The sequence below is a fragment of the Osmerus mordax genome, chromosome 16 (genome assembly GCF_038355195.1).
Source record: "Osmerus mordax isolate fOsmMor3 chromosome 16, fOsmMor3.pri, whole genome shotgun sequence".
NCBI classification, from domain to species: Eukaryota; Metazoa; Chordata; class Actinopteri; order Osmeriformes; family Osmeridae; genus Osmerus; species Osmerus mordax.
The window spans coordinates 13,105,460-13,120,538 of record NC_090065.1 but is presented as its reverse complement, the minus strand read 5'-3'; the positions used below and the strand labels follow the sequence as shown (position 1 = coordinate 13,120,538).

At 44.9% G+C, this 15,079-nt stretch overlaps 1 protein-coding gene across 1 annotated transcript; it reads right to left on the bottom strand.

Moving 5' to 3' along the window:
• Nucleotides 1-3,823: 3,823 nt before the first annotated feature.
• abhd3 (abhydrolase domain containing 3, phospholipase) lies at nt 3,824-14,561 on the bottom strand. Its single transcript, XM_067253445.1, has 9 exons — nt 14,358-14,561; nt 13,193-13,356; nt 10,876-11,058; nt 9,848-9,893; nt 7,564-7,676; nt 6,510-6,683; nt 6,115-6,163; nt 5,769-5,934; nt 3,824-5,618 (listed from the first exon to the last, which is right to left on the bottom strand). The coding sequence occupies exons 1-9, from the start codon at nt 14,517-14,519 to the stop codon at nt 5,434-5,436; spliced, it is 1,242 nt and encodes a 413-aa protein (XP_067109546.1). The 5' UTR covers nt 14,520-14,561; the 3' UTR covers nt 3,824-5,433.
• Between the last annotated feature and the right edge of the window lie 518 nt (nt 14,562-15,079).

The following is a 15,079-nucleotide window of genomic DNA, read 5'->3' as shown; positions in this document are numbered from 1 at the left end:
CGTCTATCTCAGGGTTTTTAAATGAGAGGGAAAAACTAGATGGTTGTTCCAGGCGTTAAACTGACAATTTTCCCTTTGTCTACGTTGCAAGGGTGTTTTTTTCTTACGAGCCAAAGTCGACACCCTTTACAAGCCCCACCGAAGACAGCCTCTCTGCACCTTGCCCTCAGTCTCGACGGAGAACGTACTCCCCTCTGCTCATGCTCCCCCACTTCAACCTCTGGTATACATATTTTCTGTGTCCGCCTGCAGTGAGGCTTCAACATTACAGTTGCCTAAATGTCAGGATGGCTCTGGTATCTTGGATTTCTAGCATTGCATTCATGGTCTTTTAGGTTTAAATGTACCAGTTTAGAATTGGACAAAAGTTTATCTGAACAAATCATTACTGGCATATGTGATTTTGACCAATAAATGGAGCGAGGGCGAGCCAGAGGCCCCTTAGTTGCAGATGCAAACATGCCATGGATTTACAATAAGCACCGGTACAATCGCCAGAGCATGCCTCCGTAGCCTTGTTGAGTGAGGAATGCCTGATCGTATTAATTGCTGTTGACATTACCCATATACCTTAATCTAGTCTTAACTGACAGGGCTTCTCCCTCAAACCAAGGATAATCAAAGAACAGTTCTGCTGTTATCAACAGATGACAAGGTCAATTCATATACTTGAAAGCGAGTAGGAATGTTTTTATATATTACTGCACAGGGTTGTCCAAAGAATATGCCTTATATGTGATGGTGTTGTTACGTAGATTTGACTGATAGTTTCGCTCCTTCACGGACAAATCAGAATGGAGAATCATTGTGGTGTGAAGAAGCATCAATTGTGTCCATGGAGAAGAGTGAAGGGAGATTTAGGACTACTGTCTGTTGTGAAAAGCTCTGTTTACATTATTAATATATTAATTCAACCTGATCCCAGCAGAGGGTTACTGATATTTTTAGTATTGTGTCACTTTTATCAGTATTTTGGAACATAATGTCTTTTCTGCATTCTGTGTTTGCCAAGGCGAAAAGAATCTACCTAAGATGTATTCTTACCATGTGTCTGGATCCCTCACCATCGTCATGTTGGATTTTTATTGAAAATGAAAATCGGGTCCTAATATGAGGGATTCTTATTTATTTGACAAGCATTTTGGACTGATAATCATTTTGAAGTGTAATTTTGATTGCATGGTGAGCTAGCTAATGTCTGGGGAGTGTGCACTCTTCAAAATCATCCCAGGAGACTTTGCACAAAACCCAAGAGAATAAGTCTTATATCTACTGAATGTCTAAGAAGAAGGAAATGTGAACTTGCACTATACAACTTGCTAGCAGCAAAAATTATTGATCACTGAAACGTTTAACAAAGACACCCCCAAAATAATAATTGATTACTCCACTGGTAAAAGACAGTCAGTGTTGATGAACTCCTTTGACCTATAGAATGTGTATTGTTTGTAGATAATTGAACACATAACTTATGCAATTTGCTTCTCTCAATCTTTACTGAAGCATCATGTGTTGTGCGTGTGTCATGATAGAGGCTTGTGACCCTGTAGGATCCCAGTGAACTACCTCATGTTTACTGTTGTGGGCTGTGAACATGTGAACTTTGGTAACATGCTTTTGTCTTTGGAAATTATTGAATGTATTAAAGTGACATTACAATTGTACATGTGGGAATTCACTTTTTTTGGATTGATTTCTTTTAGAACCTATTCTCTCTCTCCCTTACCTCTTTACGTGTCTCTATTTCCTGACCCCTCCCCCCCTGACACAGACAGAATCCACAGAACCTAAACAAGGATGCCAGCCACTGTTGATGAAGAGCATGAATGGCATTTCAGTGCAGAGTGAGGGTATGGTTGGCACTAGCTCTACACAGGAGGTAGGTGGGTTGAAGAGTGGGAGTGGTTAGTGAGTCAGGTGGCTGATCGGTTAGAGAATCGGGCTAGTCATCAGAAGGTCGCTGGTTCGATTCCCGGCTGTTCCAAATGATGTTGTGTCCTTGGGCAAGGCACTTCGCCGTACTTGCCTGTTAATGTAATGTAGTGTTCGTGAGCTGCCCTATTTCCGGTGTGTGTGTGTGTGTGTGTGTGTGTGTGTGTGTGTGTGTGGGGGGGGGGTAATACTATGACGGTGTTTCATCAACCTTCAACCCCTGTGTGGTGTGACACCGGGCTGTTTAAAGAGTCTGCAGTGCGAGGAGGCCTAGGGAAGAGCAAGCGAGGGCCCAGTGTACTGATTCCTAAACTCATGTACAACCTGCACCGTTGGGACGTGCGAGCACAGTGGATCAGAGAGGCCCACTCTCTCCAGGAGCTGCCTCCAAACATCGTCAGGCTTGAGCGTCGCAGGAAGCGTCAAGAGAACTTCTAAATGAAGAGTGTATTTGCAGTATGTCTGCAAGCAAGCAAGTCCTTTGTTACTTTCAATGTTAAAAGCTGGTGCATTTGTGATTGCAGTCTTCCAGATAGAGAATTGATCTTGCACATGCCAGTAAAAAAATGCCACTTTGTAAAGTGTGGAGATCAGTGACAGTGTGTAATGTTCCTGCTCTCTGGAATCTCATTTGAACTGTTCTGCCTGCAGGCAATGTGGTACTTAAGAGAATCCTCACATGATTAAAGGATGACGCGTCACCCACTCCGACCCAGAAGCAGAACACCTTATTTAATCTTGGGAACTGTGAAACCATTTGGTCAGCTATCTGGTCCCCACAATAAGAGGTATCTGTCATACACAGAGAGAAGTGAGTGAAGTTTGCCCTTGGAGGTATTACACAACAATGTTATTCACTGTGATGAATGGTGACCAACAGGACATCCCTCTGCCTCCTGCCTCTATCTGCTGTAATGACTCCCAGCCTTCCAGAACCATTTAGCACAAACCAACACCCATCTGTCCCTGGGCTTACTAGAGGGGATTAGTAGAATAGTAGAAAGATTCAGCGCAGCTCCAGAGCACATTCTGGCCGGCCAATGAGGACGAGGATCTGTCCGACCAAAAAGCAGTGTTGCCACGGAGAGAGAAAGTGACAGATGTGTGGTAGGTCCCTGACCCTGTGACACGCGGGTTACATGATAAGCCAGCTCCCATGGCAAACTGTCAAGCACCACCTACAGCCCCGGACGAGTCGGTGTCACGAGGGGTGAAGTCCTCCGCAGACCCCGGATTAGGGCCTTATGTGCACACAACTACCCTTTCTACTGGTGTCCTGGAAACACATTATAAAAAGGATGGAAAGAGGAAAGGAGTGAAGGAGAGAAGGAAGAATAGAAGATTGTAAGGAAGGGAGAAATGAAAGAAGGAAGGAAGTAAAGGGAGGGAGGGAGGGAGGGAGGGAGGGAGGGAGGGAGGGAGGGAGGGAGGGAGGGAGGGAGGGAGGGAGGGAGGGAGGGAGGGAGGGAGGGAGGGAGGGAGGGAGGGAGGGAGGGAGGGAGGGAGGGAGGGAGGGAGGAATGAAGGTAGGTAGGTAGGTAGGTAGGTAGGAAGGAAGGAAGGAAGGAAGGAAGGAAGGTAGGTAGGTAGGTAGGTAGGTAGGTAGGTAGAAAGGAAGGAAGGAAGGAAGGAAGGAAGGAAGGAAGGGGATGGTTGAACACTGTTGTGACTACCAGGGAAAACAGATGTCGCAGCATAACAGTAGTAGAATAACTCCCTACCCCTGAGCGATGGAGTCAATTAATCAAACCTAAGCAGTCAGAGAAGGAAGGCAAACTCATTTGAAGAAATGCATTACCTAGCTGGTCCTTATGGAAACAACAGAGACAGCAGACAAATGCACTGTATGCTTCATTTAATAATTTATTAAATACAGCATAATACACGCATCGTGATACATGTGCATATACCAGGACTTATACTACATAGACAATTTCATCTTAAAATCTTATTGCTGCGCATGTTGAATGTCTTCTTTAATATCCAAATGGTCATAAACACATGTCCTTTGTGCTACTGGCTACAGTGTGGTGTTAGTCGTAAGGTTTCAGGACATGTTGACAATGACACACATGCTAATCAATGGCCACTAGACAGAACAAACTAACATACAAACCTCACAGGAACAGGATTTAGAATCCTCTATACAGTGCAGGGAAGAAAGCCTGGGCGCCAGGTCTGTCTCTTCAGCCAACTCCTTTATGGTAGCCAGCTCCAATATCATTGTGGGCTAAAGGACAAAAAACCTGGCAACCACGCTATAATTACACTGTACATTTTGCAATGTAGCACCCCCATCAAATCGTAGCCAGCGTACAACTCCCACACTTGCTTAGGTTAAACCTTAGTTATTCGCATCACAGCATCTAGCACCTTCATTCTAACATGAGGTTTTAAATTGGTGCTCAGCAAATATTTTATAAGCAAAGTGAAGAAGTGTAGATACTGAAGATTTAGACGTTAAAAGTCTCAACAGTAAGTCAAGGGCTTCCCAGTGATAATTGCATGATAGTTCTTTAGGCCATTTGGGTAACTCTACGATGAAACGTGGTGCCTTTGCGAGAAGGAATTAGAGGCATGGTATTCTAAAAGAAATAGTGCAATTTCACATTCCTTGTCATTAATGAATTCATTAACATACAGAGTACAGCTATTTGGTGTAGCCTACACAAAGAATTTGATTTAAAAAAGTGCATGCAGAAGGTTTGAGGAAAACATACTGTGATTAGGTAGGAAGGGTTCAAAACAATGTACGGGTTCTATGAGTAAATAAATAAAATCCCTGAGGACTAAAATTCTACGACGACAGCTTTCAAGGAAATGGACAGAAAGAAAGGGAATGACTCAAGTCATATAGTGATAATACAGTACTGCTGTTAACTTGGTACTACATGTAATATTTAAACATTTTCTTCATCTGTCTAACAAATTAATCAGGTTCAATCTGAAGGGCTGGTCAATTGATTTTCCTGTCCGTACCACACTGTTTGCAAATTGAGTGTCGTGGACATAGAAGTTCTTCCTGCAGGGTACTGACACTGTTTCAGCAGGCTTGACACCACTTTAGGACACTCTTCAATGTTTTATGGAAAGTATTGCAAGTTTAGCGAAGCCTGCTAAAACAGGCGTCGGGCATGAGATGCTTTGAAAGTATTCACTTCACTTGTTCATGTACACACACAAAGAAAAGAATGAAACATTATATGTAGCACCTTAAAATTGCACAGGATGATCCCATAATTAGCTAGCGCAACCGAACAATAGATTAGTACACGATCTTTTAAACATTAACAAGAACATTTATGCTTTCGTTTTCAAGAAACATATAAATGCATGGTTACATGTACACAAAATTAACAAATGTTTGGACAACTACATCCGTGAACATGTTGTATTGCGATGTGCCCTTAAAAAAAGAAAACACCTTTTTTTTGCTTGTGGTAGACGAGGAAGGAGGGAGGAGAGTAGGAGGAAGAAGGGGGACTTTGGGGCCCAACCCCACTAGCAAGACAGGTCTTGTAGTCGGCTGCCCTGCTCTATGACAGCCTTGGCAAACTGCTTGAAAACACGGTCCATGTAAGTGCTCTGTCTGGGCCAGAGGCCTTCCAGAAAGCCAATATGGCCGCCATGACAGGTGATGAGGAGGGCAAGGTTGGGGTTCTGCTTCACCGCCTCCACTGGAATGGCTGGGAACCACACCGAGCAGTTAGCAGTGTTGCTACGTGTTCATAAGGATCCCCACAGACAACACAAACCAGACATGCTGCATAATATGTCGTTTTACACAAACAAAAAACCCATGCGTGCCTGGATGAGGACTAAGCCCAGGGACTCACCGTGACACGGGGAAAAGACATCGTCTGCTGCGTTCAGACACAGCATTGGTACCTGCACAGATTTCAGCCTGTGCACAGGACTGGCATCACGGTAGTAGTCATCATTGGTCGGATATCCAAACATCTTCGACGTGAACCTGGTATCAAACTCCCTGATGGTCTTAGCCTGCAGAGAGAGAGATATTCCAGATCATGTCAAGTTCGGTGGAATCTAGGACTGACATGGACATTCATTCTACAACATGGCGGCATTCAGAAATGAACCTTGTCATATGTGTGATACTGTGCTTTTATAAACCAGGCATCGTACGACAGATGTCAGTGAAGTCGATGGGCAGTGTCCTACCTTCATCACATGATCAATGTCGTAACACTTCTCAAGCACAGGTCTGTGTCTGGAGGTCAGATAAAAAAAAACATATATAATTCCTACCAAAAAATGTAATTACCAAACAATGCGCTTAAAGGTAGCCCAATACGCTTTTACAGTTCCAAGCACACCTGCTATTCCACCCTGTGGGGACGGCTTGGCAGTTTGAAAAACTCCTTGCAACTTTAGGATTAGGAAATAAAAAAAGACCGGCGAACTAGCAGACGAGTGGAAAAATACGCCGCCCCGCCCTGAACGACCTCTGGAGCCGGGCGCCATGCGATAGCGGCTAAACTGTGCTAATCCCCCCCGCGGGGTCAGACTGGGGGCTGGGGGCAGAGGGGACGGGGGTGGGTGGGTGGGAGGCTGACCTGTCCACGGAGGCCTGCAGGCAGCTGGTGAGGTAGGAGTTGAAGAGGAAGCGGTCCAGGGGCTTCTCCAGCGAGGCGGTGCACTCAAACACATCCCAGCCAGCAGAGAAGACCACCACGCCCTTCAGACAGGTCTCACGGCCCTTCCTACCCAGGTAGTTGGCCAACATCATCCTGGGAGGGGAGGAAGAGGGAGGAGGAGGAGGAAGAGGGAGGAGGAGGAGGAAGAGGGAGGAGGAGGAGGAGGAAGAGAGAGGAGGAGGGGGACAGAGGGAGGAGGAGGAGGAAGAGGGAGGAGGAGGAGGAGGAAGAGGGAGGAGGAGGGGGACAGAGGGAGGAGGAGGAGGAAGAGAGAGGAGGAGGGGGACAGAGGGAGGAGGAGGAAGAGGGAGGAGGAGGAGGAGGAGGAGGAAGAGGGAGGAGGAGGAAGAGGGAGGGGGAGGAGGAGGAAGAGGGAGGAGGAGGAGGAGGAAGAGGGAGGAGGAGGGGGACAGAGGGAGGAGGAGGAGGAGGAAGAGAGAGGAGGAGGGGGACAGAAGGAGGAGGAGGAGGAAGAGGGAGGAGGAGGAGGAGGAAGAGGGAGGAGGAGGGGGACAGAGGGAGGAGGGAGGAGGAAGAGGGAGGGGGACGACGAAGAGGGAGGACGAGGGAGGAGGAAGGGGACAGAGGTGTGGGTTGGGGGGGGGGGGGTAGGATTGGGTAATGTTCCAAAAGAATTTCATTTCAGGGATTACAGTGTGAAAACCAGCATGTGCACGGAGAAGGCTGAAAGACTTAACACTGCGTTCTTTCTCTCTCAAACCAAATCCAATATCCTCAGAGTAACTAACTCTCATTAGGAGCTCATGTATTTCAGAGAGATTTTGACGTATTTCTACTCCGCGTATTAAATTCTCTCCGGACTGCAGAGGACTCTGCGTTCTCTTTGACAAACACAAACAGGGAACTTGAGCTCTGTCCTGCAGTGCAGTGCCCTGTGACACTGCCGTCAAGCGGAGCCCTCTCAAAGCCGGTCACAAACAGCAGGGGCTCAAGATATTCACACTTCACATACCCGCCCATGGAGACGCCAGCAGCCATGAGAGGAGCATCCTCGTTGGTCCATTGGATGTGTTCGATGACAGCCTCCAAGTCTTCTGTGTTGGCAGCGCAGTAGGTTCTGGGAGTCTGAAGTAGAAAGGAGTCACAGTCACTCCTTACAAACAAGATATCTCTATTTGTGTGTGTGTGTTTGTGTGTGTGTGTGTGTGTGTGTGTGTGTGTGTGTGTGTGTGTGTGTGTGTGTGTGTGAACTCCATTACAATGTTCAAGCAAATACGACTTGAGCAAAGTGTGGGACCCAGCTATTGAGGGCAGTGTGCCGAAGGTGAACATACAAAGACACACACACATACACACAGACACAGACATGCAAATCGACCGCTGTTCATCCATAAATAGTATCTATCTACTGGTATCTGTGCTGAGAAGTGAGTTTATGAGTAAAAGGCTGGCTGCTACAGTAACACACTAAAACTCCTGGTTAGCAATGATTTTGATTCAGATTTGAAGGCCCAGTCTCCTTTGAAGTAAGGGTATTCACTCAAGTGTTAAAAGAAGGACTGGACTACAAATGGAAGATCAGGAATGGTACTATTTACTGTAGCAACCGGGAGATTAAGCCTTACGTGACAGTGTTGGCATGCAGACTCTATGCGTCTACATCTAACAGGCTGAAGAAAAACCTCTCTATGTTTATGGACCATTGTCTGACCATCCCTCACTCAATCGATTAATGTACCCTTTCTTCTCATGAAGAAACATGAAACAAATGAACTGTCGTGAATCTGGTGACATGCAGCATATTAACGGGTCTCTAAGGTCAGGGCAAGTCAAATATCTGACCATTTGACTGGCAAAACCAGCTAAGTGATGGAAAATGTGAGGGGATTGAATGACATTTAAACAAATTGTCGGTCTCGTCTACTGCAGGACTTTTCGGCAATTAGGCAAAGCTCAAAAAAGCAACTCGCTTCCACTTTATAAGCAAAACACATCACTGCACACTTCAAGTCCATTTAACAAGACCTGTTCCTCGTGCATATTGACTCTTGTAGGCTCTCCTTATTAATATTCACGAAGCAGATTGCTAAGTCAGGGCAGTTTCTGCAGTCTAATGGAGTTTCTCTTCTCTACTTCCACCCTTACAAGTGGAATACCAATACCAGATGCAAAACAAAAGCTCAGAAACTAACATATATCTGTACAGTCATGCCAAAATTTATCTTCAACAGAGATTACGATTCCCATTGATCAACTTTGTACAGTGAGATTTCGCTAAACGCTATTCCAGAGGTCTAGAATTAGGGCATGAGGACTTGGAGTAGCCTTTCAGCCACAAGGTCTTTCTCACAGAGGGGCATTCTAATACATCCGCCTATTTAGACAATGGAGCACATTCACACTGGCTGACCACAGAGAAAACACTCACAGCAGCGTATGAATGCTAAGTCATTTGCATAAAATGCAGCGTCATTCCACAGCGCGATTGAAAGAGAAAATAAATCCTCTCTCACCATCTTCTTCATGTAGCGTCACCGTAAGGGGTGGGGGGGGGGGGGCAGGGGTGGTGGTAGTGTGTGGGGGGTATCTTTATAAATGTACTGTATTCAGACTATATCATACTATTGTGTTACTGCATGTCATGTTGTGTAGGAACGTTGATTCATTTATAGCACAGTTTTGTTCTGGAGTTGTGTGTGCGAGTGTGTGTGTGACTGAAAATAAGTATGAAAAGAGACAGAACAGCCATTCATGAACATGATGACACCTCAGGGTGACACTGGGTTAATTGTGGGGATAGACACGACTGTGTAGAACCGTTAGTCTGTAAGTGTCAGAACTCCATGTTCACTGTCAGGACAAGGCAAGGTCATTTCTCTGTGTAGAAAATCTATTCACGTGCAACTTAATCCCTGCTATGTGACAACATTGTCTGCTATTTGACTGACCTTCTTGTGGGTCATATATGATGCGCGAGGAACCGAGAAGCTACATTTCTGCATGTCCTGTCGTCTATAGGACACGTTTTTCCCCTTCACAGATCTGTTCGTTTTGGTTAACAGCGTTGGAACAGGAAAAACGGGACTAAGATTGTACTGTATCAGATCTATAAAGGAAAGTGAACAATGACACAGGAAAGAATTTGTACTGAAACTCTGTTAATGACAATGTGGCATACCAAGTGGATGTTTGGATAAGCGATTGCACATCCTTGTGCCACTACAGATTGGCCAGTAATTATTACATATTATTATGTAACCATGCATTTGTAATTGTAATTATCTTTTGATTCTTACCAAGAGCATTTCACCGGAGACCCCTCTGTTGTTGAAGACCACACATCTGAAAAAGTCAGGAGCAAAAAATCACAAATCCACTTTTGACCTAATATTTTGGGGATTCCACGAATAACATGTGATTCTCAAAATATATTTCCCTTCTAGCGACTTTTTTGTTTTCACCCTGCAGACTTATCTGTAAGTTCACAGACACTGTGTCACTGCCAGCTCCAGCTTCTCTGCACTCAGAGGAACACGCTGCCCCAAATACCTTTTTATAAGAAATGTACCTTGCAGGTGTAGAATAGGGAATAGGGTGGGTTCCTAAGTGAAACACACAGCTGTGCCCTTGTGTTTGTACTGAAACGATAACTGCATTTTTCCTCACATCTGTCCTTCGCCATCTATTATCTGGGGGTGTCAGACCTGCTGTTTGTATCTGTACAGCTCAGCCGCGGAGGGGTGGGGCCACGTCGGGGGTGTTGTGTAAGGGGGTGCTTACGCACATTCACTGCAGCACACACTGGAGTCGTATTCTGGTTTGGCTAAGCTGCAAAGCTTGTACCAGTAAGCTGTAATTCATTAAGCTAGTTGGACAGGGGTGAGGGCTGAAGATGCTGAGTTTGACTAACTCACCCCTTTCCTTCCACACTCCGTTTGAAAGAATGAGTGCAGTTGAACAGAGGAAGGGACGTTTTTTTCTTTTCATTTTTTTCGCAGAGATGAAAAACTGCTTCCCTCTGCATCTCTCCATGCTTGTGCTACGATCAGCTCTTTGCAAAGGCAGCATCATCGGACACAGAGAAGTTTATCTTTGCGAAACTGCTCACCTGAAGTAACCCGAACCCAGTCCCATTCAGTTTAGCCCACCCTTTATGAAGGAGCACACTTCTTTTTTTTTTTTACATAGAATCAGAGCGCTGAGTCACAATACGGACCTATTTCCATAAGGTATTCGAGCAAATTAAACTGTATTGACAGCGTGAGAGTGCAGAGCTCGGAGCAGGACTGAAGGCAGTAATCAGCACCGTATCTGAACCACCCACCTATAGCCCAGCTCCCGGCTCTGCTGGACCATGTGCAGGATGTAGGACTCGCGGCTGGTACCGGTGAGGCCGGGGAGCAGCAGCACAGTGGGCCGGGTGGCCCGGTCGGGGTGAGGGGCGCTGTCATCGTTGTCAAACCAATCCAAAGAGATCTGGCCTCCATCTGCCGCACTAATGAGCTCACTGCGGACAAGCGGGACACACAGATAAAGTCAGCACTGTTCCGGCACGCATCCTATTCATCTGGGCATGCTAAACCTCTGCCCCTCTCTCTCTCTCTGTCTCTCTTCCTCACACACACACACACACACACATACACACACTTACTCTCTTTGAAACAAGGCTTCAGTTAAACACCTCATCGGATTAAATAACAAAACTAATATATTTGGCCTAGTTATGCGTCTGACCTGTCAGTCTACCAACAATGTAGATAACCATCGTGGATAGGTACGAAAAGCAATGAAAAGACAAAGAAATGACATGACACGCAATTCTTTCTCACATCTTTACAATGTTCCCTGTTTGATCCCAGGTAGTTACTTAGGAATTCCACCTACAGCCTGGCAGTGGTCCCACCTGGACACATCTTGCCGACAAGAGCTTTATTTCCCTTGCGATGGCCCAGTCAGTGTGCTATTGAAGACAGAACTACTCAGAAGAACAGGGGTGGGGAGGGAGAGAGCTGAACCAGTGGAAGCTTACGGAGAATCAATTTCTGGGCCACAAAACTATGCAGACAGCTGAGGTTAGTGAATCCAGGCACAGTTCATCTTGCAACAGAAACACAAGTGGGCTACGGTTGAAGCAAGATTGGCATGAAATTACAGACAACATTATTAAAAATGCACTTAAGGCCAGCCCATGAGGCCAAGACTTAGCTAGTGCAGAGTGAGAGAGTCGCGATACAGAAGGAGTCCAGACATGCTAATCCTAAAGTTAAGGTGAGAGGACTGAGTGGAATTTCACTCAGACAGTCCTCTCAGAAAACCTGGTCTGCTTTCAGATACTCTGTCCTTGGTAAGATTTGATTAGGGTAGAGGTCATCTGTACCCTCAGGGTGCACACTGATAATAACCTCTGAAAATGTCACCAGTCAGAATGTGTTTTTTTTCTTGTTCTTTTTTCTCTGGCCAAGGCCCGTCGCTGTGCAATGTGGGAATATCTATCAGCTTGATTAGAGAGCAGACAGGTAAATACTGAAGGAATGTGAATGCCTTTGGTAGATGCATCGTAGAGTTCAGTTCAAGGCCACTGTACCATACAATCAAACTGAAGCTTGGATTTGCATCTGCTGGTGGTAAAAATGCATTAGAGAATTGAAAGACCTAGTCAGGCCTTGACAAAGGTTCTACACTGGCAGAAATGCAGCTCACACAAACCCAGCGGTACAACAGACCAAACCCCACTTCAAGCCAGGGGACACATCCCGCTCCTTACTTGTAATTTATTTCAATCCAGATAATGAATGCAGGAGCCATAGGCCACTCTGGTCATTAATCTCCAACAGAATGTATGTTCGTAGCTAAGGTGGCCTGAGCCAACATAATTACACAAAAGATCATTTTCCCTTTTGAACTAAGTCCTGGCTAAGAACAAGAATGTTTCCAGTTATGAAACCTGAATCACAGCATGCACAAAATAAAACCAAATGCTTAATCCGACAACTAAACCAAACAACAATGTAACACAGTGCCGGTGACTTGCACTCCAGGGAACATTCCAGTAATTTATGTCCCAGCGGATGTGGGGCATACTGAGGACAAAGCCCTCAGCAGAAACCCAAGAGACAGAACGATCCACTGGGACAGTGTAACTATCGTGTTTTAAGTCTATGAAAGCCTGGGGTCAGTCAAAGTAAAATGTATATGTTACCACAACATTTAAAAACAACTAACATGGACATGTTCCAGACATAGTCATTCACAATGGTGACACATAACAAGTAAGAGTTTGAAAGAAAAAAATCTAGAAAAATGTCCCTCTTTAGTTAACAGGCCTTTTCCCATTTTCAGGTATGCTTTCAGGCATGAACAAATGTATAACTTATTCACAAGTTGACCTATTTCTCAAATGTCATTTCAGTCTTTAATCATGGAAACCTCTGCCATTCTTATAACAGAGCCTTGCCTCTCTTTAAGTTGTAACACAATTTGGACCACTACTGCCATTTGAGGAAACAACCAGGCAGAAGTTCCACAACCCCAAGGATGGTTCTTTGAGGATCCTAAGGTGATAGGGGTTAGTAAAAAGTCTGGCATGACACCACAAAGATAATTCAACTTTCTAAATGGCTTTGTGGACCTTGCTGTCTTACTTTCTGTAGCTGACCCCGGGTTTAGCCGTGACAAAAGGTCTCAGTAGAGTCTGGATCCGGCTCTCCCAGCACCAGAAGGTGGGGTAATAGGTTTCTGATACCACAGGACATTGCTCCTTCAGGAACTGGTAAAACTTCTTCCCACCAGAGACAAGTTGTGGCTTCTGTAAAATTGGAAAAAATAAGAATAGGATGTACTCTATGATTGCACTGAGATGTTCTACAGAAGTCTTACTGACCCATCCTGGAGTTGAGATGATAGATCATACAATATCCTGTAAATATTACAAAAAATCTGTTTTTTCAGATTTTCTGTCATTCAGAACATTTTAAATATGCCTGTCCAAGTTCACTCAACATTATTTTCAAAAGATTTAGGCTACAGTAGAAACTCGAGAGAACTCTCTAGAACACTATGTACTTTTCATTCATGAAATATTACAGGCAATATGAGTCATTATTGTAGTTTTCAGTGTGTTTTGTTGGGCATGCCAACATCTTAGTGAAAAGAAACTCAATGTGATTTCCAATTGAAAACCTCAATGTCGATTCTTGGTGTGATCTTTTGTGAGGGACAAATAACCTACAGTACAGGCCCTAAACCCTTTGCATACATTACAGCATATCTATTTGTTTCTGGCTCTTGCTCTATATATGTTTAGAACAGTATGTAGGCTACATGTATAGCCTACGGTAGGCTAAATCTATTGCAATTATTCTAGAAGGACTAAACGTTTGTAAAGCTCTCTCTTGGAAGTCGCTTTGGATAAAAAAAAAGCGTCTGCTAAATGAATAAATGTAAACGTGCGGTGTCAGCTCCGGAATGACAATTTGGGCTACTGTATGGAAAATTTGAAATCTTGCGCAAATGTCGAAAATCATGTCATTTTAAAGTTAATATGACATTTCGCCAAGTGGAGCTCGTCATAGCCAAAGACACAGCATGGAGCTCTGGAAAGATGCCATATTACCACATGTACTGTAAAATCTATGCTACTGTCCGACCGCTGATGCAGCTTCACCAAGCTATCAATAGAGGAGAAGCGCACACCTAAATTCAAGCCCAATCGTGCACCACTGAAGAGTAACACAATTGCCGGCAACAATGTAATCTACTTAAACTGGTAGGCTATGCTCCTTAAAAGAAGCCGCTGTGACACCCTACCTTGGCTACAGATATCAAGTAGTAGCAGGCATACGCTGCGCTGAAGCCGAGCACCAGTGACAGTCCAACACCAGATCCAAAAAGCCCAACTTTGACTTGATTTTCCAAATAAAGCGACAGATCCCTTGTCAAAACGTTGAAATTGAACTCCAGAGAGATCATTGCAAGGTCCCTGATGTCTCCCAATCTGCAGGGGTAGCGACCGGATAGATTTTCTGCTCCGGATGCGTGTGCCTATCTCAGTGAAGGAGACAGTCAAGGGGAGCGATATATATAGAGGCAGATGATGGCGCTCTTTGACCGGCCTGTAAGGAACTGATACGCCATCTACAGGCGAGGCAGTGGTTATACATGTCTGGCAACAGTTCAGTTACAAAAGATGTAGCCTACAGGCTCTTCAATCACATCTGTCTTTTCGCTGCGCATGTGTGCACATAATAACCCTGTGAGTTAAAGATGGTGTAGGCAATGTTGTTGAGAAGCACTTTTTTTTATATTTGCCGAAATAAACTTCACATTTTGATGGCAACCCACCAATAGGCTACATCTAAAGGTTTGGCCGTAATGGAATTGACTAATGATTGGACGGGCTAGACTACACTATGTCTGTGTACCTACCTACCTGCGCACTCTACCCCTGCACTCATGTGCCTTACTGTAGTTTTCAATCTAGGCAGAGGTGTTCCAAACAATCGAGCAAGAGGAACAAGAATGGCAGGGAA